The sequence below is a fragment of the Melanostigma gelatinosum genome (genome assembly GCF_949748355.1).
Source record: "Melanostigma gelatinosum genome assembly, chromosome: 13".
Taxonomy (NCBI): domain Eukaryota; kingdom Metazoa; phylum Chordata; class Actinopteri; order Perciformes; family Zoarcidae; genus Melanostigma; species Melanostigma gelatinosum.
The window spans coordinates 2,973,749-3,000,248 of NC_136646.1; the positions used below are offsets into that span (position 1 = coordinate 2,973,749).

A 26,500-nucleotide genomic window follows, 5' to 3' on the forward strand; every position below is an offset into this window, starting at 1 on the left:
TTAATGATGTTCTCCCAACTCAGGATATGGTGTTTGATGAGGATATTGCAGTGATGGTGACTTTTAGTTTTTTTATCAAGTGGTTTTAGAGCTTGTTTATGGAGAATATGAATATATTTTAATGTTGTGCTGCTGGCTTGTGCCCAGCTGGTTAAGCAGTAGGTCAGATGGGGGACAATCCTCGCATTGAAATACAGTTTCGCAGCCTGCAACTGTTTCTTATATCTAAAATTCACGAGATTACATTTTAAGACCTTTGTCACATGTTTTACCTGCTTACCATGAGAGATTAGAATCAATACAAATTCCTAAATATTTCAAATCTGACACTACCTGTAGCCTCTCACCAGCAACATAAACATCTGGCTCGGGTGACACTTTGCAAGCCCTCTTTGTGAAGAACATACAAACAGTCTTTTTAACATTCAGGTGAAGGCAGGAATCTGCAAGCCATACATTTGTCATTGTGGAAGTGAGTTTAAGTGCAGCTTATCAATCAATCACTGTATCGTCAGCTACATTTGAATATCACACCCATTGCAGACACCCGGCAAATCATTAATGTATTAACTGAATAATAGAGGTCCTAAAATAGAACCCTGGGATATTCCCACGTTCAAGCTCAGAGTAGATGAAACATCACCCACTCTGACACGCTGCGTTCTTCCTTCAATGTAGGATTTCAGCAAGGTAAGAGACTCTCGGGAAAAGTTCAAATTTGACAGTTTATTAATCAGGACATTGTGATTAACTGTATCAAAAGCCTTCTTGAGGTCAAGAAAAAACACTGCTAGAAAAACCGCTGCTACTAGACCCCCTTTATCCATTTTAAGCTTCACATTCTCTAAGCGGAAGCAGTTGGCTGTTTCAGTCGAAAGATTAGCCCTGTAACAAAACTGCATAGGATGCAGATGATATGGAGAGCTGTTGAGGTCTTTAATAAGTTGCTCTGCAACACATTTCTCAGCAATTTTGCAAACAACAGGGAGGATATTGATTGGTCGATAATGAGAGACAGGGGTGTTTCTAGGATTCAAAGAAAGGAAGGGCTTAGCCCCAAGGGGAGTGGCATGTTTGCGCTCAGCAATTTGTTTTGGGGCCCATTTGGGGCCGCTGATATCCATTGTTTCAGACAGTTCATAGATTGGTTCAATCCTAGTGCCCGGGGTTTATATCGTTAAGTATGATGTTATGCTATTGGATTGTAATTTGAAGGGGGAGAAAACATACAAACCAGAACGCACGCACATATGTAGCATGTTAGAGTTATAAATAACTTGTCCATGTGAGAAACAACAGTTTAATTTAATGACATCAACAAAATAAAAATATTTCAATTTTTAAAGCCAATAATGCCAAATTATTTGGGGGGGCTGAAGAACATTTTAGGGGGGCTTCAGCTATGCCTAACAACGCCCCTGTGAGAGATATCGGTTGAATCTCCTGATTTAAAAACGGGTGTTACTATGGCTGATTTCCATCCTTTCGGAAACACATTGCCTGAGAGATTTGTTGACAATACTTATGATTGGGTGAGCGAGTGTGCCTTTGTGTTTGTTAATTCATTCAAAAATCTCGCCAGTTAAGCAAAGATTCAAGGATTATATTTACTGACATTAACATTTAAAAACAAATCACGTGCTCTCCTCACTTGAAAGCATATACTGTGTTTGATAAGGTCAAACAGACAGTAATTGCTGCAAAAGCTGATCGTTGATGACGATGGTGACGATGCATGTCAACAGTCAGTGGCCAATAAACGAAGCTCAATGCCAAAGATGATGGAACGTGAACCTTCGTGCTACCCCGCTGTCTTTCTATACAGTGTCCCTATAGTAGTCCAATGCTTGGCTTTCAAAATACAAGTGTTCGTGGCCTGGCCATGGGTGGAGCAGGCAGCTTTGGGCACAGTGACAGCCACAGTAGTATTGGGCTGATATGAATAATATATATATACAATAACGCTGATTCTGATATCATAGCCACTGCAAGGTGGACCAATCAGCGCCGGTCTGCACTCAGTCAACGGAAAGAAGCGTACGCGTGCGCGTCGCGCGGTCACGCTGTTGGATCTGCTGTCACGAGCCTTATCCATCCGCGGAGTGGAGGCTGGAGAATTAGAACGGACATCAATTATACAGCACATTTTATTCACCAAATTTAGAGCCTGGTAAAGAGAGCTTCGCTGTAATTTCATATTGCTGATTGGCTGTTAAGGCCATCTTCTTTATTCCGGTCAACCGGTGATGTATTCCAGTCCTTGAATGATATTGCTAGCCAGCTAGCTAGCTGTTAAGCTAGCTCTACGGTGCTTGACTCGAAGTAACTTAACGTTATATTCTCGGACACTATTTTCACCAACACATCTGGACTGCCTTCGTCTGAGAGACATCCAACTAGTCGGTGGTTTTACATCTAGTGCATTTTTACATGAGGTGTTATGTGCGTCGCATCTAATGTTAGCTAACGCTAGATAAGGATTGAATGAAATAACGTTAGCTTGTCTTAGCCAGCGGAAACGAGCCAGTTAACAGGGATAACGTTAACTTATCCTGCTGCTGGTTGATCCACCGTCGTCCAGCTAATCTAGTGCTATCTGAGCTAGCGACCTGCAGGCACACAGTGAGTTTGTAGGTAACAGCCAATCATAAAGCTGTAACGTTAGCGAACGACTCTAAGTACAAAGTAGTTTGTTAACGTTACTACTAAACGTCAAGTTGGCCATCTGCTACTCCAGTCCCGTGTAAAGAGCTGACCTACGTCAGTCCGTTTTACCGATACAGTTAAGGCCGGAGTGAGGACCGGAACCTGCAAACATGCCGGCTGTGTCGAAAGGAGATGGAATGCGCGGATTAGCCGTTTTCATTTCGGACATAAGGAATTGTAAGTGATATTTTCTTTCATTCTTGTTACTGACTCGAGTCATTTAGTGCTAACGGTATCCTTTGACTTTACCCGTGTTGCTAGTTGAACCCTTTGCATGCTGCAGTGGAATGACATGTAGGGCACCACAGCACAGAGCTGTTGTCGCCTGTAGATGCCTCATTTTTACTAGCTGCTAACTAATCATTAATGTAACCATTATTAAGCAGATGTTGCCTGTAACGTGACCATTTTACCACCACCTGAATCAATGTTTATGATGCAGAAAACGAGGCCTTTAGTTTTTGAGTGTTTGCTGTTGCTTTGGTCAAATTGAAACTATAAACATCTGTATGATATTAGAAATCCAGATGTCTAAGGTCATTTCACAGTTGAAAATCAGCATATGTGTCATTATTTGAAACTGACAGCATGACATTCCATATGATAACTGACTGAGGAGACCGCTCTCTAAGAGACTAAATGCAGCAGAACCACAACCTGAAGGTCCTGCAGTAATCCACCAACAAGTACAATGAATAAGGCATCATCAAATACATCATTGGTTAAATATAGAAAGTGGATTAGTATGTCATATTTCTGCATACATTTACAATATAGATGTTCCATTTTTAATATTGATTCCAACTACATTGGCCAGAACTAGTTGCTGTAGATGGCGGTTTAGAGCAATTAGGCTGATAAACTAAATGATTGATGATGAGAAATTGATGTAGTTCAATCAGTTGATCGCTTCACTAAAGAAGACCTTTCACTCTGTATGATGTACATAATATCCTCCATCAGGGTATGTGTAATTATATATTGTGATACCGGTTTTAAATTAATAATTCAAACTAGAAAATGCATTTCCTGCTGAAAATGTGGTTGAATTCTGAAAGCTGAAATGAATCTCAAAAACATTGCTGAAAATAGATATCCAATTTTTAAAAAATTGCAAAAAGCTTAATAATTTAAAAAGTTGAAAGATTACAAATATGAAGTTGTATCACCCCTCTCCTGATAGAGCTGAAGATTTTGATATTTGAACGGTTTCTGTAGCTTAAAAGAATTCCAGCAGGAGTGATATTTGTTGTAATAGCAGTATAAGTATTAGTAGCATTTGAATAAGTACTAGCTGTAGCAGTAGTGACATTTGTAGTAGCAGTAGTAGTAGAAGTTGTAGTCGATGTATTAGTAATTAGAAGAAGTAGTAGTATCAGTAGTCGTAGTAATAGCTGTAGTAGTGGTCGTAGTATTTTATATAACAGTAGTAGTATAATAAGTAGTAGTAGTAGTAGTAATAGTAAAGTCAGGGAGAGGAAACATAATCATCATGTTTGACACATAAACAGAGGTTATTAAATGACAGGCTTAATTACAAGCAGTTCAGTTAGAATTCACTCTCTGGGGCTTTTATTTTGAAGTGGGGGAGAAGGGGAGAGGAGACAGAATCATAATGTTAGATAAACACAAACCGGTTATTAAATGACAGGCTCATCACAAGCATTTCAGTTAGGATTCATTCTGTGGGGCTTTTATTTTAAAATGGCTTGTGTGTGGGGGGTGGAGGAGGGGGGAAAGATATAGAAATGGGGTACCGTGTTCTGCGGAGATGTTTTTGAAGCAAAATTTAACATTGGTCTCTATGGAGCAGAAAGTTGGTTTTTCTCTCAATTAACGGCTTCTGTGTCAAATGTGGAAATCTGTGGGATTCCACAGTAATTGTTCTACGACAAGGACAATATTCACTACTTTTACATCCAGAAATTATGCATGAAGAGTGAAGATTGTGGACACAGTGGCAAAACACAAATGTTTTTTTCACAAGAATCTCAAGCTGCTCTTCACTCTAGCGGTGACATCACGCACTCTAAGCTGCGCAATACACACCCATTATAAAGTCAGAAAAGGGCTGAAAAGTCATGAAAGTTAAATTGCTGCCGTTCAAAAAGTTTAAAAGATATCAAAAAGCTGAATCATGTTGGCAATAGTTGAGGGTTTTCTCAACATTTGAAAGTTTAAATGGTGTCTGTAGCTGAAAGTATGAGGAAGTTGAAGGATTTGAAAGTTGAAGAAGTTTAAGAGGATTTGAAAATATTCTCCATAGAGATCCCATTCAAAATAAAAAACTTAATAATTAAAAAGATTTAAAGGTTAGAAATATGAAAAGTCATAGCACCCCTCTGGTGAAAGAGCTGAACATTTTGATAGTTGAATGGTTTCTGTAGCTTAAAAAATTAAGGACAATAAGAGGTGCGACGGAAGAAATAGAAGTTGAACTAGAAAAAGCATTTCCTGCTGAAAATTGAAAACTGAAATTAATCGCAAAAACATTGCTGAAAATAGATATCCAATTCAAAAACAAATTGCAAAAACCTTAATAATTCAAAGAGTTTAAAGATTATTCGTAGAAGTATTAGTAGCATTTGAATAAGTACTAGTAGTAGTGATATTTGTAGCCGTAGTAGTAGTTGTAGTAGAAGTATTATTAGAAGTATTAGTAATTAGAAGAAGTAGTAGAAGACGTAGTCTCAGTAGTCATAGTAACAGCTGTAATATTGGTCTTAGTATTTAATATCACAGTAGTAGTAGTAGTAGTAATAGTAATGGCAGTAGAATATGTAGCAGTAGTAGTAGTACTAGTAGCAGTCGTACTAATAGCTGTAGTAGTATTACTACTTTTAGCAGCATGAATAGCAGTAGTAGTAGTAGCAGTTGTTGTATAAGTAATAGTAGTAGTAGTGGTAGTAATAGCAGTAGTGGTAGTAATAATATTGATGGTAGCAGTAGTAGCAGTAATAGTAGCAACAGCAAAAGTTATAGTCGAAGTCGTAATACTATATTAGCAGCAGCAGTAGTAGTTGTCGCAGTATTAGTAAGAGCATTCATTTTTTTAACAAAAAAGCCTAATTTTGAGCTTGTTTAAATACAGTTAATCCATGGGGCTTTTATTTTGAAAGGGTGGTGCTGGGTGGGGGAGAGGAGACATAATATCTGACACATAAACAGAGGTTATTAAATGCCTGGCTTCAGCACAAGCATTTCAATTATAATTCACTCTTTGGGGCTTTTATTTTGAAATGGTGTGTGTGTGTGTGTGTGTGTGTAGGGGGGGTCCTTTAAAAGTCTCTAAGACCTGAATGACTGTATGAGAGAGAGAGAGAGAGAGAGAGAGAGAGAGAGAGAGAGAGAGAGAGAGAGAGAGAGAGAGAGAGAGAGAGAGAGAGAGAGAGAGAGAGAGAGAGAGAGAGAGAGAGAGAGAGAGAGAGAGAGAGAATTAGTGAGTGAGAGAGAGAGAGAGAATTAGTGAGTGAGAGAGAGAGACTCTGATATCTCTGGCAAACTTTCTCATTTGGAGATTGTACTGTTTTATCTTTTACAGCTTACATGACTGTTGTCCTGCTCTGCCATGTCTTTCCTCACCTCTCCCTCTTGTGTCGCGGTGTGTGTAAATGTCACTCGAATCAGGAAACTTATCAGAATACTCATGTCTGATTGGCCGAGATGCAACACGTAACAGCTGCAACAAATCATGTGTGTGCAGCTTTTATTTTAAAATGGGGTGGGTGTGTGTGTGTGTGTGAGGGGGGGGGGGGGGGGGGAAAGACCTCTGAAGATCCCTAAGACCTGAATGACTGTATGAGAGACACAGAGAGAGAGAGAGGAGTGTATGTGCGCGTGAGTCTGTGTGTTTATCAACATCACTAATTGGCTCAATCGCGAACACCTGTGTGCCTGAAGCCATTTGAAAATATTCTCCATAGAGATCCCATTGAAAATAAAAAGCTTAATAATTCAAAAAGTTTAAAGGTTAGAAATATGAAAAGTCATAGCACCCCTCTGGTGAAAGAGCTGAACATTTTAATAGTTGAAAGGTTTCTGTAGCTTAAAAAATTGAGGAGAAGCGGTGCGATGGAAGAAATAGAAGAAGTTGAATAAAGATTCGAAGAACAATAGTTGGAATGCTTAACAGCATTCCAACAATAAAGATTCGAAGAACAGTATTTGCTTAACAGCATTCCAACAATAAAGAAACAGGATAACAACAGTTGGAATGCTTAACAGCATTCCAACAATAAAGGCTGGTCTGTAATAGGAGCGGACAGGAATGTCTGTGTGTAGCTAATCCATTGCATTAAATACCTGACTGTTTCCCACAATGAGAAAGGGTTAGATGGGACAGTATGGCACTTTGTCTGACTGTTGACGAATGTATTTAGTCTCAGTATATAATATAATATAATATCACCCAAGCCTGTACAGAGCAGTGAGAATGAATGAAATAATGTATAGGTGTTTATTGGACTTCGTTGAGCAAAGGTTTTTTGCCAGTTTTCTTTTGCCAACCTGCAATTGGATCCAAAGTGGAACTATCTACATGTGCTTATTAATGTATAAAGGTTTTACTCTACTTTGTACATTTTTTACTGTAGCTGCCGACCATAATACCTCCAACAAAGACAGCGGCTTTTGCACAACAGTGCACCCAGTAATGATTGAAGCATTAGACAGTTTGACTGTGGTTGCTGTGGTTATTTTTAGTTATTGAAACACAAACTGGTACTTTCACCCTCCAGCCTTGTTGCTCTTTGGCTATTGCAGTCATTTAAACAATTGTGTTTGATGGGAGTTTCGTGTTGTTTTGTAAACAAGGTATTTGTTTGTTTCTTTTTCCAGTTGGATTTAGAATAGCTATTACTGGAGATTAAGACACTACATGATGTTTAACAATGAGTCCTTAAAGCTGTTAGGCCTGAGAAATGTCCGCCAAGTCATTTTTGAAGCTAGTCGTGTTTTTCTTTTCAAAACATAAATGATTAGCCCTCAATTGTGTGTATCTGATTACCACTGCCTTTCAAAGTTTTGTGTTGAAAGTTGATAGTTTCAGTGTTGTTGCAACATTTATACGAAATCATGTTTTCTGACTAGTATATCCTCCAATTAGTGCCGGGCTGGATCCGAATATCCGACCACCAGAAAAGTTCTTCGGCCCGATGGGAAAGTGTGGCTGAAGTTGTCGCTAGCTTCATTGCAAACCCGTTTACTTTAATCAGCAGGTGGCAAGCAAGACACGGGAACTTGGCTCGGGTCCTGAGGACTAAACTGTACGGCTTTTCAATCGCACACCTCACTCCACAGATTGCCCTCATTTATGCAGCCGTCTGTAGCGGCTCCATGCAGCCAAACTGCAGTTCACTGTCTAACGCTTCATGTTGACTGTTTTCTACCAGGAGCACTGATGCTCCCTATTTTTATGAGCTCCAGTAAAAAAAAAATAGGATCCCCACTTAATCAACATGCAACACAACACATTGTCTTAACTGTATTACTGATAAAGGCAGGGTAAGTTTATTTGTATAGCACAGTTTATTTATATACTTAATATCTCACCCAAGGACACTTCTACATCCGGACCAGAGGAGCCGGGATCAAACGGCCGATCTTCCAATTGGACCCGCTCTACCTCTGACACACCACAGCCGTTCTTCCAACCAGATAAAATCCTTTGAGGAAAAATCTCTTTTGCGATGGCGATCTGGCCAAGAAGGAAGCAAAGTCGAATGCACATTAATTCACAACAATACAAAAACGATACATTACAGAGTAAAAACTATAGTCCACACATCAACAGAAGGGTTAAATAGCAATAGCAAAGTAAGACTCAACAGGAGTCCAAATTAACTTTTTCACTGGTAGTTCTGTTGCCACCAACTTTCTCATTTGGTTGCACCAGCACATTATTTGGTATTAATCAGAACCAAATTTCAGCCTCCGAGGTCAAGTGTCTGTGTTCATGCCAATTGACAAGGGGTGTGGCAGAGAGAGTGGCCTCGAACAAAAAGACGCAGAACTTCTAAATGGATTTGCGTACCATGGCCAAACTCAATAACTGTTTATCTTCTTAAGATATGTTGAATTTACTGGTTTTATATGTACAGTGTGTGTTATCATATAGAAGTTGTTGTTGTGAGAACTCTTGCTACGTTGAACCAAACCAGATCCAAGTTTGTTGACTCAGAGCTGACAGAATAGGAGATCATTGACCTGTGCCATCCCAAACATTCAAAAATGTATGCAGCCGTCTGCAGCGGCTCCATGCAGCCAAACTGCAGTTTACTGTCTAACGCTTCATGTTGACTGTTTTCTACCAGGAGCACTGATGCTCCCTATTTTTATGAGCTCCAGTAAAAAAAAAATAGGATCCCCACTTAATCAACATGCAACACAACACATTGTCTTAACTGTATTACTGATAAAGGCAGGGTAAGTTTATTTGTATAGCACATTTCACATAAAAACATCAAAACAAATAAATGCTTTGGCAAGAGACAATGTATAAATAACAATGTGCTTAAAGTAACAGGGAGAACAATATGACTGCTTGGAGTTCAACAATGTGAAACGATGCTTTTTAAACATAGATGATAATATAGTGACTGGTCAGGTCTAGGGCCTTGGTCTCTTTCTGTCAGACACAAACATACTCTCTCGTAAGCCCCTGTCTCACAGCCTGTTTAAGGTGGGATGATTCCGCCTCACTATTCTGTACGAAGGTAGACTGGGGGGACAGAGTAGTTCCACTGCTGAGCTCGCAGAGTAGGTAGTCCCAGAGCCGAGTCCACATCTGTAAAAGGGAAACGCCAACTCCGTTATATTATGTTCTCCTGTGATACCAGTGTGCTATGTGAAATCACACTCTGGGCAGCATTATGCTGCTGTTGTTTGGTTCAGTGTGAAACGGCAAAGCCAGCGTAACTGCAGATCTTCTCTCTTCTTTCGGTGTGCACTGTCCAGAGGCAATACGCAATTACAACTCTCCAAACTGACGACAATAATTGTTTTGGGATTGCAGGTATTTGACTCGCAGTCAGAGGAAAAGCTGTAAAACATTGGATGGCCACATTTAATTAGCTATATTCTTAACAATAAGAATGTGCTTTAATCCCTGCAGTATTAGGAAACTTGTTATTGTTGAAGAATAGCCGCGAACAAAGCTCTGCTAATTTGGTGATAACCACATTTTGTTTCCTATAAATTCTGCACAATAAGTTATTTTGTAATTTTAAAGCTTTTGTTGTGAAGCAGAGAAATCAAGAAATGTTGGGTTTTCATCAGCAGCAACTAAACACAACCCCTATAGAGCTGAAAGTCAAACGGTAAAATAAAGCTGATATCTGTAAGTACGAACAGGGACACACACCCGTCTGCCGGTCCTGGGCCGCTGAGCTTGCCACGGTGCGTCTTGTCTGAACAGCTCAATTGGTTAATATGTTAACCAATTGAATTATCTATTTAACCAATGTAATATAATTCTATAAGTGCCCTAGACCATAAATGAACCCAGGCTATGGAGTGTAAATCAACTGTTAGACCGACCTGTGTAACAGGTCAAATAGGTTCTTGTTGGTTAACCCATTAACGGGTAATTGTTGACATCCCTAGAGCACATTAATGTTGTTGAAGTCCGATAAGGCCATTTGTACTGAAGATTTGGGTTCAGAAGGGAATCCTTTGCCCCCTCCCCACACTTTACACCCCTGTACCACAGTGTGACTAACAGCAGATGAAGAAAACAAAGCTTTGATGCTCAGTACTACCGTGTGAAAATGGCCAAGGCTGGGTTTAAGAGCAATCCAAACACAACACACTACCTATCACGTTTGTACGAGAGTGGAGTAATTTAATGTGTGCTTACTAAGTGTGGTTTATCTACAGAGACCAACTAACTTTGGTTGCCTGTGCAACCAAAATGGACGCACTAAGGTAGCTCTGAATTGGCACAAATTCATTTGATCTCCAGCCAGCCATGTTTGAAATGGAAATTGACTGAAAATAGAATTGTGAAACCTTGTTTTGTACTTTGCTCTTTGCTGTTTCGACAGAGTGAGGGGAGAGAAAAGATGCAATTTGTTGGCCTCGCAGCTTAGTGAATCCAGCTATTATGCCAACTTGGAGTTCAGAACTTGAAGTCACGACCAGTGGGGCAGCTAAATATTTTTTCTTGTTGGCATGCATCTAGTTGACTTTGTAGCTATTCAGAAATGTTGGCATTTTGTGGCACTGTTGTGGTGTTATGAAACAGTTAATCAGATAAAAATCTGACAAATATGACAGATATTGACCTACTGAAAATGATGAAAGACATTCTCACCCTGAGCACTTGTTTTCCAGATTTCTTTTTTGATTCTAGAAAAATATGGAGTCCATCATGTCTGTGTTTTCTGACATGGTCCTACTTTCTTTCCCTTGTCAGGTAAGAGCAAGGAAGCCGAGATCAAACGGATCAATAAAGAGCTGGCCAACATTCGCTCCAAGTTTAAAGGGGACAAGGCTCTCGATGGCTACAGCAAGAAGAAATATGTCTGCAAGCTACTCTTCATCTTCCTGCTTGGACATGACATTGACTTTGGACACATGGAGGCAGTCAACCTGCTGAGCTCCAACAAGTATACCGAGAAACAGATCGTAAGTCTTCCGCTTGTTGTGTGTGTTTACAGCATCGATTGGTTGACGTAAAACACAATTTTCAAAGTTGACTCAAGTCATCAGTTTTGGCCAAATATTCCACTAGACTTTAATGTTTAAATTTGTCATGTCCTTGTGGTTCTTTCTTTGTAAAACATCTATATCTATTATCGTTTTCATAAATGCTCAAAATTAACACATCAATGCACCTTGCGTACAATTATGACAAATGTATTATTCACTCCTCCACCTGTGATCAACCGCCCCATATTAGACTCGTAACAGCCTACAAATCAAGTGTTTTACCTTTTAAGTAGGGCTGTCACAATCACGCAATTGGATGACTAATTGTCATTTTATACCACTTCTGTTGTGCAACACTCATACCATATTTCCTAAAAGAAAAGCCTGGTCTCAAATAATGGTGGTGGTCGCCATGAAAAAAAGGGTGGAAAAACTCCCGGTGCCTGTCATATAATAAAGAAGAAATTCAACTATATAATCATTCAATTTGAACACTTTGTTTTTCTGGAGTACTCATGTAGCATGAATTCATTTAATTTAATCTGTAAATTATGTAAGTGATAACTGGGCTTGCCTTTGTATAGTTACTTTCTAGTCACTCAAAGCGCTAAACTACATGTCGTCATTTGACCATTAACACAATTCATACACTGATGGCAGAGCCTTCGGGAGCAATTTGGGGTGTAATATCTCACCCAAGGACACTTCTACATCCGGACCAGAGGAGCCGGGATCAAACGGCCGATCTTCCAATTGGACCCGCTCTACCTCTGACACACCACAGCCGTTCTTCCAACCAGATAAAATCCTTTGAGGAAAAATCTCTTGCGATGGCGATCTGGCCAAGAAGGAAGCAAAGTCGAATGCACATTAATTCACAACAATACAAAAACAAAACGATACATTACAGAGTAAAAACTATAGTCCACACATCAACAGAAGGGTTAAATAGCAATAGCAAAGTAAGACTCAACAGGAGTCCAAATTAACTTTTTCACTGGTAGTTCTGTTGCCACCAACTTTCTCATTTGGTTGCACCAGCACATTATTTGGTATTAATCAGAACCAAATTTCAGCCACCGAGGTCAAGTGTCTGTGTTCATGCCAATTGACAAGGGGTGTGGCAGAGAGAGTGGCTTAGAACAAAAAGACGCAGAACTTCGAAATGGATTTGCGTACCATGGCCAAACTCAAGAACTGTTTATCTTCTTAAGATATGTTGAATTTACTGGTTTTATATGTACAGTGTGTGTTATCATATAGAAGTTGTTGTTGTGAGAACTCTTGCTACGTTGAACCAAACCAGATCCAGGTTTGTTGACTCAGAGCTGACAGAATAGGAGATCATTGACCTGTGCCATCCCAAACATTCAAAGTATCATGCTGCTGTCGCTATCAGCTGGTAGATGCTGTTTTTTATACTTGCAGTCCTTCACTCCCTAACCCAGACTGTGTTTCAGGTCCAAACCGATTTTGGTCTGTGTAAATGCAGGCACAACATTTTAAAGCATGCCGATGTTGGAGACGCAGATATTCACAGATGTCGTTATTAGAATTAGAATATTTCTGATATTAATGCTTTCTAATATCTATTTTATATTGCTGTGAAAACATATGATTCTGTATTTATTCAAGTTTCTCAACAACTACATTTTACAAGATTGCATTGAAACGCATCATGATGATGTAATATTTTACCTTCCTAGTTCTCATTTTTAATGAAGCAGAGCCTGAACGCGTCATAATGTAGCTGAAAGGAACCTCCGCACGTTAGCTGTTAGCACCGGTGCTGCCAACGTTACTAGCTCTGCTCCTGTCTACTTCAATACAAATATATTGTTTGCGTCAACCACCTGAAAAGCAGACAACAATATCTGTGTTTTTTAAACACACACACAAGCAGCTAAAGTTCAGTCACCACCGGATAACAGGTTTTGACCCAGCTTGCCTGTGAAAGGGGAAATACTCCCCCTGGCTGTACAAGACTGATCTTGGTAAGTAAATATGTACATAAATAAATAGATTCATAGATAAAATACAGAGAATGAATAGGGCATTATTTCAGTTTTCTTTTTTGTTTTAGGAATGTTCAATATGTTAAGAAATGTTAAGAAAGTCAATATTACCGCAAGCATTTATGTTTTTTCTTCAAAGGACATATCATTTAGGTTACAATTCATTAAACATATTTAAGTGTGCAGTACCTCTTTAATTATGATTCTAAATGAATGTGCCACTTTGAATGCCATTTAAAAGATGCACACATGGTTTTATGTTCTAAATGTTAAAGCAGAACAAATACCTCAGCCACTGGGACTATTTCCTGATTCTATGTGGCAGACCATTTTCTCAGGAACAGGAAATGTTGAGTAAGCTAAATAATGTTGAGTCCGGATCTTTATTAGTAGAGCTGACTGCTGTACCAACAAAGACAGCAGAACTTCTCCTAAGACAAGTGGACACTGTCTGAGAGTTGTGGAGTTGTGTAGTTGTCCCTTGGGATAGCAGCCATGAACCAAATGTATTTTAAAGCTTTTAAAACATTTAACCCTGTGGTTGTATAAATACATTGACCCAGTAAAAATGATTGACTCATTTTAAGGCAAATAATTCATGAGATTGTAAACCGAGCTGCACTGGCAGATGCCACGGTCCAGTAGTGTCTTCACATGTTCCACAAAGCTCAACGATAACGAATGTTTCTGTCTGCAACCAGCTGCTCTAAAGCTCACTTTGTCAGTCGGACCACAAAAATCAACCCTCCCTTTTGACGGCCACAGTTTCTGCCCTAGGAGGCTGAAATGTGGCATATAGATCAAGTGTGTTGGTGTCGCGCCAGAGAGGGGTGCATAACTTCTAAATGGATTAGCGTACCATGGCCAAACTCTGGAACCTTTTGTCCTAGACTCTTGTGGGAGGCATCGTTGCACTCATGTGGTTGCAGCTATTGCGACTGTGCGCCTGATGACCAATATTGCGTTTATTTATTATAAAATTTGATGATAAATGTAGTTTATTAAACTAAAAGCCTGTATTGGACTTCTTGGTTTACATTATATGTTTCAGCTATGCGTGATTTAAGGTCTTTATAGACCGAAATAAATAAGAATATCAACTAAGTACAAAATCCACAGGAACTAAAATATTATATATACAGACAGGGTATTTTATTGCACAGTGTGTTTCTATTGCACAGATTTATAGTGTTGTGTGGTCTACTGGGAGCACATCTGGTTGTGCAGCCTGACAGCGGCAGGAAGGAAGGACCTGCGGTACCTCTCCTTCACACATCGGGGGTGAATCAGCCGGTGGCTGAAGGAGCTTCACAGAGCTGCCAGGGCATCCCACATGGGGTGGGAGGTGTTGTTCATCAGGGATGATAGCTTAGCCATCATCCTCCTGTCTCCCACCACCTCCACCGTATCCAGTGGACACCCCAGCACACTGCTGGCCTTCTTGACAAGTTTGTTCAGTCTCTTCCCATCGGCTGTCGAGATGCTGCTGCCCCAGCAGACTACTCCATAGAAGATGGCTGATGCCACCACAGAGTCAAAGAAGGTCCTCAGGAGTGCTCCCTGCACCCCAAAAGACCTGAGTCTCCTCAGCAGATAGTCTGCTCTGACCCTTTTTGTAGAGTACGTGTATGTGGTCAGTCCAGTCCAGTTTATTGTTCAAGTGAACACCCAGGTACAGTCATGATTGATGAAAACCAGTGAAATGAAGGTCAGCATTTACGCTAGTTACAATAAAATGCTTCATAGGAACTGTGACCTCAGTCTAACTCTTCTACGCAATCTTGCGCAATTGTAATATGGAGCTTATCTCCAGTGTGTAGAGAGAAGCGTCTGCCTGGGTGTGAAAGGTTTTTACGTAAACGATCACCAGTCACAAAAAAGAGAAGACTGCTTTCTAGTAAACACAGATGTAAACAATACAGGTTTCAAACTTTTAGGAAAAGCTTTGCAAATATTTTATGAGGAAGAAAATCCATTCATGTCTGTTCGTCTTCAAAGATGCATGCAATTCATTTTGGTGAGAAAAACTCCCCAGGACACCTAAAGTCCATCCAACTTCAACGAATACAGTTGTTGCATCCTACGGTGACCATGAATTGCAATGTCGCTGGTTCAAGTCCAGCCCGGGACCTTTGTTATAACTGTGTCTTCCTCTTTCTCATCATCCATCATCTGTCAGTTGGTCAAAGGTGCCAGTTCTTCCCTGAAATAAGTCACACCTTCATGAAGGTTCTAATGTTGTGTTTTAGAGGAGTTGATTCAGCTTCATGGTCATTGTGGAGGCTGCAGTTTCTGCTGCTGATGAATTGTGTTTTTAATATATTGTCCACCCCATTTGTCATTATTTGGATTAGACTAAATATTTATATAACTGTCAACATGACAAATACAATCCATTTTGTAGGAAAAGTGCAGTAACTGACAATTGTATTGTCATACCAAAGCCCTGACTTGACAGATTTAATCTCAGCAACAGATTTGAATACTTAGTGACTCTAATGTTTTGGTGCCACCTACTGGTTACAGTGATCCAGTCTGCATAGGCTCATGGTGTGGGGACTGTAGTGATGGGGTTTGTTGTGGTATTGGCTGGGGCTGGATGGGGTTAGTCTACTCTATTAAAATCAGTGAAGGTTAACTATGTTTGTATAAGAAACATCTGTCTGAAATCCAGTTCAGTTCAACAGCAGCACGACTACAGCTACCAAAGTTATCATTTGAGTCAACACCTCTCGAAAACATCTGAACATTATACCCTTCATGAAGGACTGTTCTACTAGACCACTTTAGTTGTAATGAAGCGGACACTGATTGTCTACATGTCTTATCAATATGAGCAAGATGATGTTGCTCAGCCGATGAACACTGTATTTCTATCCCTGCTCTGGGGTTTGATGTCTCCACTGTTCTCATTGGTGTCATTGCTCTCTTGTTCTCTGTTACTCCAGGGCTACCTGTTCATCTCAGTGCTGGTAAACAGCAACAGTGAGCTGATACGTCTGATCAACAACGCTATCAAGAATGACCTGTCCAGCCGCAACCCCACCTTCATGTGCCTGGCGCTTCACTGCATTGCCAACGTGGGAAGCCGCGAGATGGCCGAGGCCTTCGCCAGTGAGATCCCTCGGATCCTGGTTGCTGGGTGAGTGTGACTTCTGCTTTAGAGGCTCGAGGAAGTAAATGTCATGGAAACCATCCTGTTGTCCTGTTTTTCTTTGTCATGACTTGCTGTAAGTGATGAATCCAAGACAGTTTTCTATCATGTCGCTTTACATCCCTGTGACATCCCTTGGCTGCTGGTAATATGAATGTGATGCACCACAGTGATACGATGGACAGTGTGAAACAGTCAGCGGCCCTGTGTCTGCTGCGGCTCTATAAGACCTCTCCTGACTTGGTGCTGATGGGTGAGTGGACATCGCGCGTGGTGCACCTGCTCAATGATCAACACATGGTGAGCACACATTTCAGAAGAGTGTAGTTACATGATGCAGCCTTGTTGTGCCTGTTTCTGTGTGCATCTTACATTGAGTTGTTAAAGAGATTAAATGATTTATATCATCAAGACCGATGTTGACTAGCTAACATATTTGTTATGTGTTGAAGGTTGAAACTTGTGTGTCCTTTGGTTTAGGGTGTGGTGACAGCAGCGATCTCTTTGATCACCTGTCTGAGCCAGAAGAATCCAGATGAGTTCAAGACATGCGTTTCCCTGGCCGTTTCCCGACTTAGCAGGGTGAGTGTGTGTGTGTGTCTGTGCGCGCGTGTACATGTACGTGTGTATGCGTGTCATGACCAATCGATTGTAAAGAGAACTTTGAAAATGATTGTGGACATTATGAAGAATCCAGTTATTCTTCATGTATTCTCTTCAGTACTCGGGGCTTCTGAGTCGTTTGTTTTCATAGTATCACAAAATAGATTCTCTAAGGCAGGGCTCTCAAACTCCCGGCCCGCGGGCCGAATCCGGCCCGCCACGTCATTGTATGTGGGCCGCGAATCCGCAAGCAAAAAAAAAAAAAAAAAAGTAAAAACTTTTTTTTTTAAAGTTCGACTTGATAATAAAAATATCCCCATCGTCGAAATTATGAGATAGAAAGTCATAACTATGATAGAAAGTCATAATTCTCAGGTAGAAAGTCATAAAGATGAGATACTTAAACAGAAGCAGCTCTTTGGCTGGTTACTACATTTGGAATGGAAATGTATTGCGAGTACATTGAAGACTACTTTAAACGTGGCTTTACAACACATGAAATACTTCATGTGGGATTGTGCAAATGCACCCTTGAAAGGATTTTAAGCTTTGAACAAAGTTATTGTAATAACTTGTTTGATATTTGTCTTTGATATTTTCTTTAATAGTTTGATCTTTGATAGAGTCATGTGGGTTTCTTAACCCTAAATTAAAAGGATTTAAGTTATAATAACAGAAATGTGCTTAAATATGTTTACATTTATATAACTGCATGTACAATATTTTTAAACTTGAATAAACAATAATCAAATGCAAAGACAGTTATTTACCAATATGTTAGGAGTAGTTACATTTACAACCGGCCCTTTGTGGGCGACCATGATGCTGATGTGGCCCGGAGTGAAAATGGGTTTGAGACCCCTGCTCTAAGGTGTTTAGATTGTTTCGTTCCACACTGACAGCATACATTCCTGTCAATCCAAAATGTTTTATATGAAATTCTGATGCACTCAGACAAGATCAAAGAATATATGTCAAAGTTAGGCTTCCCATGTGTAGACCACTGATTTGCTTATTACCAAGAGTGATGTTTGTCCACTTCAGTGTCAAAAAAACAGCGTTTTAAAACAATTCATTTTTTATGCCAAAAAAACATTTGCAACCTGACTCGATTCCCATGTTTCTTACAGTGGATACGGTAAATTCTGCTCATTTCTGGGCTTCCTATATATCGTAAGCTGCATTTTGCCAAGACCGTTAAGCAGTGTCTTGCATGGGTTCAGTTTTGCCTGGCCATAATAAGTCCTAAGAAAAATTCTGTTGTCTCTCCAGATTGTGTCGTCGGCCTCCACTGATTTACAGGATTACACTTACTACTTTGTCCCAGCACCGTGGCTCTCTTGCAAACTGCTGCGCCTGCTGCAGTGCTACCCTCCACCAGAAGATGGCGCTGTCAAAGGCAGGCTGGTAGAGTGTCTGGAGACCATCCTCAATAAGGCCCAGGAGCCACCCAAGTCCAAGAAGGTGCAGCACTCCAATGCCAAAAATGCTATCTTGTTTGAGGCTATCTCACTGATAATCCACTATGACAGGTGAGTATTCTGAGCAAAAGGTATTCAAAGAAGACCTTGAGTATTATGATGGGCCACATGCGTGTCTGTCAGGAAAGAAATAGCATTTAAAATACAGAAAAGAGAGACAGTTATTGTAGGGTTTTTAAAACAAATTAGGATTGATGTTGATGAAACTAAAATCTTACAGGTTTGTAATGGTGGGTTTTCAAATGCATGTTGCATTTGCATTGCACTTGTTGCATTAATTCAGTATGACTAACTGTTAAAAATACATTTTATAGATCTTTCTTTTACTGTATAAAAATCATTTTTGTTCTTGTAATTCAAATTTCAGCCGTTCTTGTTTAGTCCTAACTGATCTGATGACAGTTTTTCCCGGCTGCCAGTGAAGTAAGTCTTGGTCTCTGTTCCGCAGTGAGCCAAACCTGCTGGTGCGAGCCTGTAATCAGCTGGGCCAGTTCCTGCAGCACAGAGAGACTAACCTGCGCTACCTAGCTCTGGAGAGCATGTGTACTCTGGCCAGCTCAGAGTTTTCCCACGAAGCCGTCAAGACGCACATCGAGACCGTTATCAACGCCCTCAAGGTGGTGTCTCACACTTGGAACACTTTGCAGTGTGACTTGTACCAGGCTACACAGTACTACCTGTACATTTCCACTTCACAACAATACACTGTAGTAGGGAGGCTAGTTACAAAAAGAAATTCTAACTGACAGCTGACCCTTGTTAACTGATCAATACCTGTTTACTGGCAACATTATTGCCTTGCATGCCGGGGTGTTGTGGTGAAGGGCTTAACAAACCCAGCTGCCATGGTGTTTGCATGTGTTGTTGTGGACACATGCAGCATAGGTGCAGTTAGAACTTTAAAGACCCCCTTTGAAAACGAGATGGCACATTTCAAGGAGTTATTCCTAATTAATGAATTTCCAACAAGGTTGGTGGTCCATTAAAAAACATCTAGAGGGAATGTATTGTGTATAACGGAGGCTTTGTTTACTCCAAAATGAATAATCAGGATACCAGCAGGTGCATTGTCATATCCCGACTCGTATATCAAACACGTGTACTCCTTTGCTCAGCTTCTTTTAATGCATAAATTGGTCAAAGTTTTTTATTTTCAGTTAAATGGTTAATTATATATATTTATATTCTATTATTTATAATAACTGGTATACTGGCCAGACTGTGTGCACGATGCACACATAGTTAAAGAGTTGTCTGTAGGTCTGTCTTTAACTCATTTGCTTCTTCCATGTTGTCACTGTTGGTCTCCCTCTGTCTCTACAGACTGAGAGGGATGTGAGTGTTCGACAGAGGGCAGCTGATCTGCTGTACGCCATGTGTGATCGCAGCAATGCCAAGCAGATCGTAGCCGAGATGCTCAGCTACCTTGAGACGGCAGACTACTCCATCAGAGAGGAGATGGTGGGTGTTAAGAGTGTGCCGTGCAAGTTTTTGCGATATGTTATACAGGGTTCGTACGGTCATGGAAAACCTGGAAAAGTCATGGAATTTTAAAATGGTTATTGGAAAAAAATAAAATCCCAAAAGTTTTGGGAAAGTCATGGAAATGTGTTATTTTCATGTTGTTCATTTACGGTGAGTTGCCAGCCAGCGTTTCTCAGATTGGAGTGAGACGAGGAGAAATGTGGTGTGGTGATCTTCGCAATAGAACATCTTTGATGTGTCGAGTCTTGGCCAATCAGCGTTCAGATGTCTACAGCGTCTTCATTTCCCTCCGTTACAGTTTAGGTTACGTTATGTTCCGTTACCGTTCATACTTGCTGGGTTAAGTTAACGTCCACTACATGCGGAATTTTGTCGACTGTTAACGTTCATCATTATCGCGATTTAGGAGGAAAAAAACGTAACGTGATGAAACATGCAGCCCCCCCGTGTTCCGGTTCAGTTCACGCTGTCAGTCATTAACGTTAAACCGGAACACATCTGGTTGCAGGTTGTTTTTTTTAACTCAAAGTAGAATGAGGATGATTTCGTGGTCGTAATAACTTTCATGACCATGAAACATGAGGCCCAGATACTGATGAGATGATGAGGTCAAAGAGCTTCAGGGAGAAGAGGCTGTCTGTAGCGCAGCTTGACGCAGGGCTGAGCTGTGAGTGGAGCTGGGCCTGGATAAAGGTGGAGGTGGGCCTGGATAAAGGTGGAGGTCTAAACAGACGTGAGTACAGCTTCCTGCTCTTTTAAATACATTGATAAGGCAGCCTCTGCTCCAAGGAGATGAACTACAGCGACACGGTCTCACGTGTCCTCTTATCACACTGACAGACATGTTCACTGTGATGACCACAGCCAGTGTTCTAACAGTCCCACGTGCAGTTGCTGTCAAGAACCCTGAAGTAATGAGGGTTACGGTGCCTGTACCTTCATTTCAGCAGGTTGCTAATGCAGAGGAGTGTATAGATCACAGCTGTTATTTTACTCTTGATAAGCTACTTTAGCCAGAGTAGATTATCATTTTCATTTCAATAATTAAACTGGATTGAATGCATATTAATTGCAAATAGAAGATAGGCCACAATTCTAACAGCTTTGCAGTAACAGTGGAAGTTAATATGAAGCCGTACAGTAACAGAGTTCAATGAAACATTTGCACTACAAAAGGGAAAGCAATATGTGCACGAGCTGGATGCTACTACCTACTAAAGCTCTTATTGATGTGTCAGTGTTATGAATGCCTGTCAACCAGAGTATATTTATAAATGTTTATTCTTTTAATCAAACTATTGTCTCTTAATTGTTTGTCATTTAAGGTATACGGTATGCTTTGGAATTCTCATTGTTAGTTTCAATACTACATTTTCTCACTTTTTCATGTATACACCGAGATTTCACAAAATATTTGGTCATGGAAATTTGGTTTAGAGTCATGGAAATACATTGGTCAAAATGTGCATGAACCCTGGTTATATTCTGTTTTACCATTCTATTCCTCTCTAAATGTCAAGTGAGAATTGGTGAAGGTGGTTTGTTTCCACCAGCTGTATACTGAATTGATCAGGATCAAAAAAACCATACAGCAGTGTTTAGAAAACATATTAATTCTGACAAACCAAACAGTTTAAATTTAAGTCTCACATTCAGCAGTGTCCAAAAGTATTTTTTTTTCCCACAAAATGACAGCAACATATGAAGCAGTGATTTGCTGTGCCTTTCCTCATTCAGGTGCTGAAAGTGGCCATACTTGCAGAGAAGTATGCAGTGGATTACTCCTGGTACGTGGATACCATTCTTAACCTCATCCGCATTGCTGGCGACTACGTCAGCGAAGAGGTGTGGTATCGCGTCATTCAGATAGTCATCAACCGAGACGATGTGCAGGGCTACGCCGCCAAGACGGTCTTTGAGGTACCACTACATAATACAATACTCCACACACACACAATACTCATTTTTAATGGATGGAGCTTGAACGCACAACAGTGTAACTAAATGGGATGGTGTTTGTTGACTGGGTATTTGTTTGAAACTTGTATTTGAGTTTGTATCAATAAACTGCTTGACCTGTTGGACAGAGTAGCAAAGCAGGATTAAACCCTCCCATGAAGTCGCCATAATCACAGATTTCATCAATGACACTGGTGTAAATGTCATTTAAAGAAACTCATGAAGTCATTAAAGAAACTCGGGACATTCAATAAGGTGGTAGGATTTTAATGTTATGCTACAAAGAAATTCCCCGGTGTAGTGCTTGTATCTTAGTTGAAGAATTGCTGCCCATCGTGGCATGTATTAAACAAAGGAATTGCATTTGTGAGGAATAAGGGTAGATTCAATTGGTCGTTTAGCACTGTTGGAATGAATGAATTAGGAAACAGTAAGTTGAATCATTGTCTCTTCCAGGCCTTGCAGGCCCCTGCCTGCCATGAGAACATGGTGAAGGTTGGAGGCTACATCCTGGGAGAGTTTGGTAACCTCATTGCTGGTGACCCACGCTCCAGGTATGTTTGTTTTTAACTGCCAGGGCTCCAAGTTGACTGTTGGAAATGGTAAATAGTAACGTTGCTGTCCTTTCATCCAGCCCCCTGGTCCAGTTCAACCTTCTCCACTCCAAGTTCCATCTGTGCTCCGTTCCGACTCGCGCCCTGCTGCTGTCGGCGTACATCAAGTTTATCAACCTGTTCCCAGAGACCAAGGCCACTATCCAAGAAGTGCTGCGCTGTGACAGCCAGATCCGCAACTCGGACGTGGAGCTGCAGCAGCGTGCTGTCGAGTATCTGAAGCTTTCTTCCATCGCTAGCACTGATGTCCTGGTTAGTTCTGATGACCCTGTTGATGATGACTAAACTCTGCTCAGCTGCAGTAATAATGATACAATAGACGGTTTGTGTTATAACTAGTGCTGGGCAACGATTACAATTTTTAATCCCGATTAAGCGCATGATTTTCTTGCGATTAATCGCGTTGTTATGCGCAAAGTTCAATAATGAATTCAAAAGTAATGTACTGCGCACTTTTAGTACTGCTATATGAACAAAAGTGCAATAACATTTGGTTTGCAAACACTTTAAACAAATAAGTTATTTTTAACAGCAGTATTCCCTTTACACAGTAGCAGTTATGATAGTTATAATGATTGTGATAATAGATATTCAGTGTTTTTTTTTTCTGTTTGTTAAATTCTCAGTAGCGATAACTAAATGATATGCAACTGTACAACTGTAAAAAGGTCTAAATTTCCACATGTCATCGTTTCTTTCAGTCCAAGCCCACAGCAGGATTGTCCTCTCTGTTCCCTTAGGCCACAGTACTGGAGGAGATGCCTCCCTTCCCAGAAAGGGAGTCGTCCATCTTAGCCAAGCTGAAGAAGAAGAAAGGGCCCGGTGCTGTGTCTGTGACAGACCTGGAAGATAGCAAAAGGGAGGGCGGGGAGTTGAATGGAGGGAGCGACAGGGGACCAGACTCAGGAGCCATGGCTGCCTCCAACGCAGTGAGCAGACTTTCTGAAGGGCTTGTTCCCAAATCAACAGAATTTCTTGGTTGCTTCCAGCTGCCTTTATGTATACCAGCACCAAAATACCACATTGTCATGGCCCTACTGCAAGTTTCCTTTGTTTTCCAGTCCACCCCGTCACCATCCGCAGACCTTCTAGGGATTCGTTCAGCAGCTCCCATTGGTGCTGCTCCAACCAGTGCTGGCAGCCTATTGGTGGATGTGTTCTCTGAGGCAGGGCCTGCCGCACCCTCTGCTGCTGTGAATGATGACGGCTTCCTAAGGTGAAAAGTCATCTCTTGATATGCAGATGTAGAATCCACTGTAAGCCAAAGTCCAGTATGACGCGCTACAATAAGGCTTGCTAATAATAGTGTCTTGCTGCCAAAGGAGAGAAACTGTCTGCTTGAGACAGCATTACTGTAGAAATGATCCCGACCCGAGTCGTTTCACAATACCAAGTCTGATCCCATACTTCTATTTATCTACATATTGATGGAATATGTATCTGATTGTGTTAAGCTGTAGAGCCAGCTGTACTGAATGAACACCAGCAGGCTGAGGTGGATAAAACAGTTCAGTAAAGGTCTTTCATTTCTACAGTTCTGCTGCCCTCGCAGCAATTACAGGGACCAGTTTCCCGTTGACATGACGTTACGATACCAGCTTACTGAAAAAAATGACTGTAACCCGGATACTTAAAGGTATAATATGTAGTCACATTGTCGGTTGTCGGAGAAAGAAAGGGAGAGAGGGAGGGAGGGAGGGAGAGAGCGCAGCAGTGGTCGAGGGAGCTAGAGAGAGAATGAAGAGAGGGACTGACGTTAGTGAGAACAAAGTCGTGAACCAGAAGAATAAAACGGTATTTTGTCATCTGGTAACATCCCAAAGCACAAATATGCACATCCACACCTCACAAATCTGGAAGGTGACAGATTTTGAATGATTGCAGCCCAAGGCCAGCTTCATCTTCATCTGTGTCTGTGTCTACACTCAGTGACTGACACAGACCGACATAGCGGAACACAGCAGAGAGACTGCCAGGTTTGTATCGGACACTAAAGAGTGCCACATACCGTGAGCCGCTGTAAGTGGCGTGATTGACCCGGGAATGACAACGGACTGATGATTACACCCCCACCTGGGGTCCAAATGCTCTTTGCTGACACCCAGAAATGTCCCAGACTCAGCAAAAATAGAAGGAAAGACACTGACTGATCAAAAAGTGGCTCTCATACTGGATTGGGCTAAACTGGTCTTAGAGCCTAATGGAGATGAATGAATTTGTCGTATACTTTTGTTCCTGTCTCAATCTGTTATTGTAAATAGTTGTGAAGTTTGTGGTGTGTTTGCTCTATTAGACTACGATGCAACTAGTTGTAATGTGTCTGTGCTGGTTGTCGCTCTGTCTCTTTGCTCTATCTTTGTCTTATATGGACATGTCAACCTGAAGACATTCGTAGTTAGATACTATATGCTGATATTACGTATTGAAAATATGATAACCGTTCCTGTAATCTGTCCCTCGCCCTCCTTCCTCTCTTTGCAGTTAGCCCTGTTTTTGAAAATACTAAATACTAAATTGAAGTATTTAGGTTTGTGTTTGTTGGTCAAGTTGATACTCAGAGGTATTTTGTAGTAGTTATTAAGGATAACAACTTTATTTGTGTAGCACCTTTTAAAATACAGCGTTTACAAAGTTCTTTGACACACAAAGCAGGATGCAAGGCAATATAATAACAGCCAAACAAAGCTGCCATAATGTGTGTATTGTGTACGGTAACATCCAGACTGCTTGTTAGATACACATTGCTGTCAATAAGTCCCTTGGTAGGTAATGCTGTAGCATGGCTTGACTATCTAATATAAATAGCATTAGTAATTCCATTTAAGACTCTTACTTTACCTTGTTCACTGTCTTTCCCAGAGCTGAATGATAGAACAAGTGTTGGTGCCAGACTAGTATGGGAATGTTAGGAGGGATATGGCTTCCTCTACATGTATTTACCTGTAGGATTCTTCTTGGCTGACTATCTAGCCACTGCTACATCAGGGAATCATTTGGTTCTGTTTCTGCTCCGCTGTGACCAAGTGGTCAGTTCTTGCCAAAATAATGAGGTCATGGTGATCACCGTGAAAGTCTCTCTTCAGGAAGGTAAGATTGGGAATAAATTACCTTCTCAGATTTGGCCCTTGACTTTCCCTTTACTTTGGATTTCACAGCTGTGGAATCTCAGTCCTTTCTTTAGAGTGTGACAGAGAAGAAGTGTGTTGTAAGCCTAGCGAGGAGGAAAAGTATCCGTGTGCAGTGGAGGGGCTGCTGAGTCAAAGTAATGGAGGAAAACACCGTTGGACAGTGGGTGTTGGTTCGGCACAGGCTGGCCAGTTCCACAGCAGTCTGAAACCAGGAAATGGTGTAGACTTTTCTTCATGGTTGGCAGGTCCGCTACACTTGTCTGTTCTTTTTATCTTGCTGTGTATGTGACTGTCTTTCGTCTTTTTCTCTCCTCTTTCTCTTCATTTCCCTGTGTGCGTGTGTGTGCGTCTGTCTCCTGTCCTCAACCATGATTGGACATTGACAGAGATCTGGAACCCACCGAGACCTCTGATTCCCTATTGGTGGAGGGCTCCGGTGACTCGGAGTAAGGGCCCAGTAGTAAACTACAGATGTAGCTAGAAAAATGCAAATATGACACGTTTTTTTTAATCTTTAAATGAATACGTCATTGGTAATATCCACTACACTGAATGGGTAGCTTGATGCACATGAGCCATTTCGGTTTACATAAAAGCACCTGACTTGCTCTACATATATGTTGATGCCTTTCAAGATTTTTAGAACTAAAACCACATTAGATGAATGGAATACCATTGTATTATGGTTTGTGTACATTTGCAGCAC

General features: G+C 40.8%; 1 protein-coding gene across 4 annotated transcripts in view; it reads left to right on the forward strand.

Moving 5' to 3' along the window:
* The first annotated feature begins 2,081 nt into the window (after positions 1-2,081).
* ap2a1 (adaptor related protein complex 2 subunit alpha 1) overlaps positions 2,082-26,500 on the forward strand; it is a 32,760-nt gene continuing 8,341 nt past the window's right edge. For 3 of the 4 annotated variants that reach the window (XM_079281966.1, XM_079281967.1, XM_079281964.1), the window contains exons 1-13: positions 2,082-2,883; positions 11,120-11,331; positions 16,319-16,512; positions 16,695-16,824; positions 17,005-17,106; positions 18,400-18,659; positions 19,057-19,225; positions 19,932-20,069; positions 21,831-22,013; positions 22,509-22,606; positions 22,687-22,918; positions 23,407-23,595; positions 23,728-23,882. In XM_079281966.1, coding sequence (XP_079138092.1) covers positions 2,817-2,883; positions 11,120-11,331; positions 16,319-16,512; positions 16,695-16,824; positions 17,005-17,106; positions 18,400-18,659; positions 19,057-19,225; positions 19,932-20,069; positions 21,831-22,013; positions 22,509-22,606; positions 22,687-22,918; positions 23,407-23,595; positions 23,728-23,882 — 2,129 coding nt within the window. In that variant the 5' untranslated portion in view covers positions 2,082-2,816. Of the gene's footprint in view, positions 2,884-11,119; positions 11,332-16,318; positions 16,513-16,694; positions 16,825-17,004; positions 17,107-18,399; positions 18,660-19,056; positions 19,226-19,931; positions 20,070-21,830; positions 22,014-22,508; positions 22,607-22,686; positions 22,919-23,406; positions 23,596-23,727; positions 23,883-26,180; positions 26,241-26,500 lie in introns of all 4 variants that reach the window. The other variant, XM_079281965.1, reaches the window with a different exon arrangement.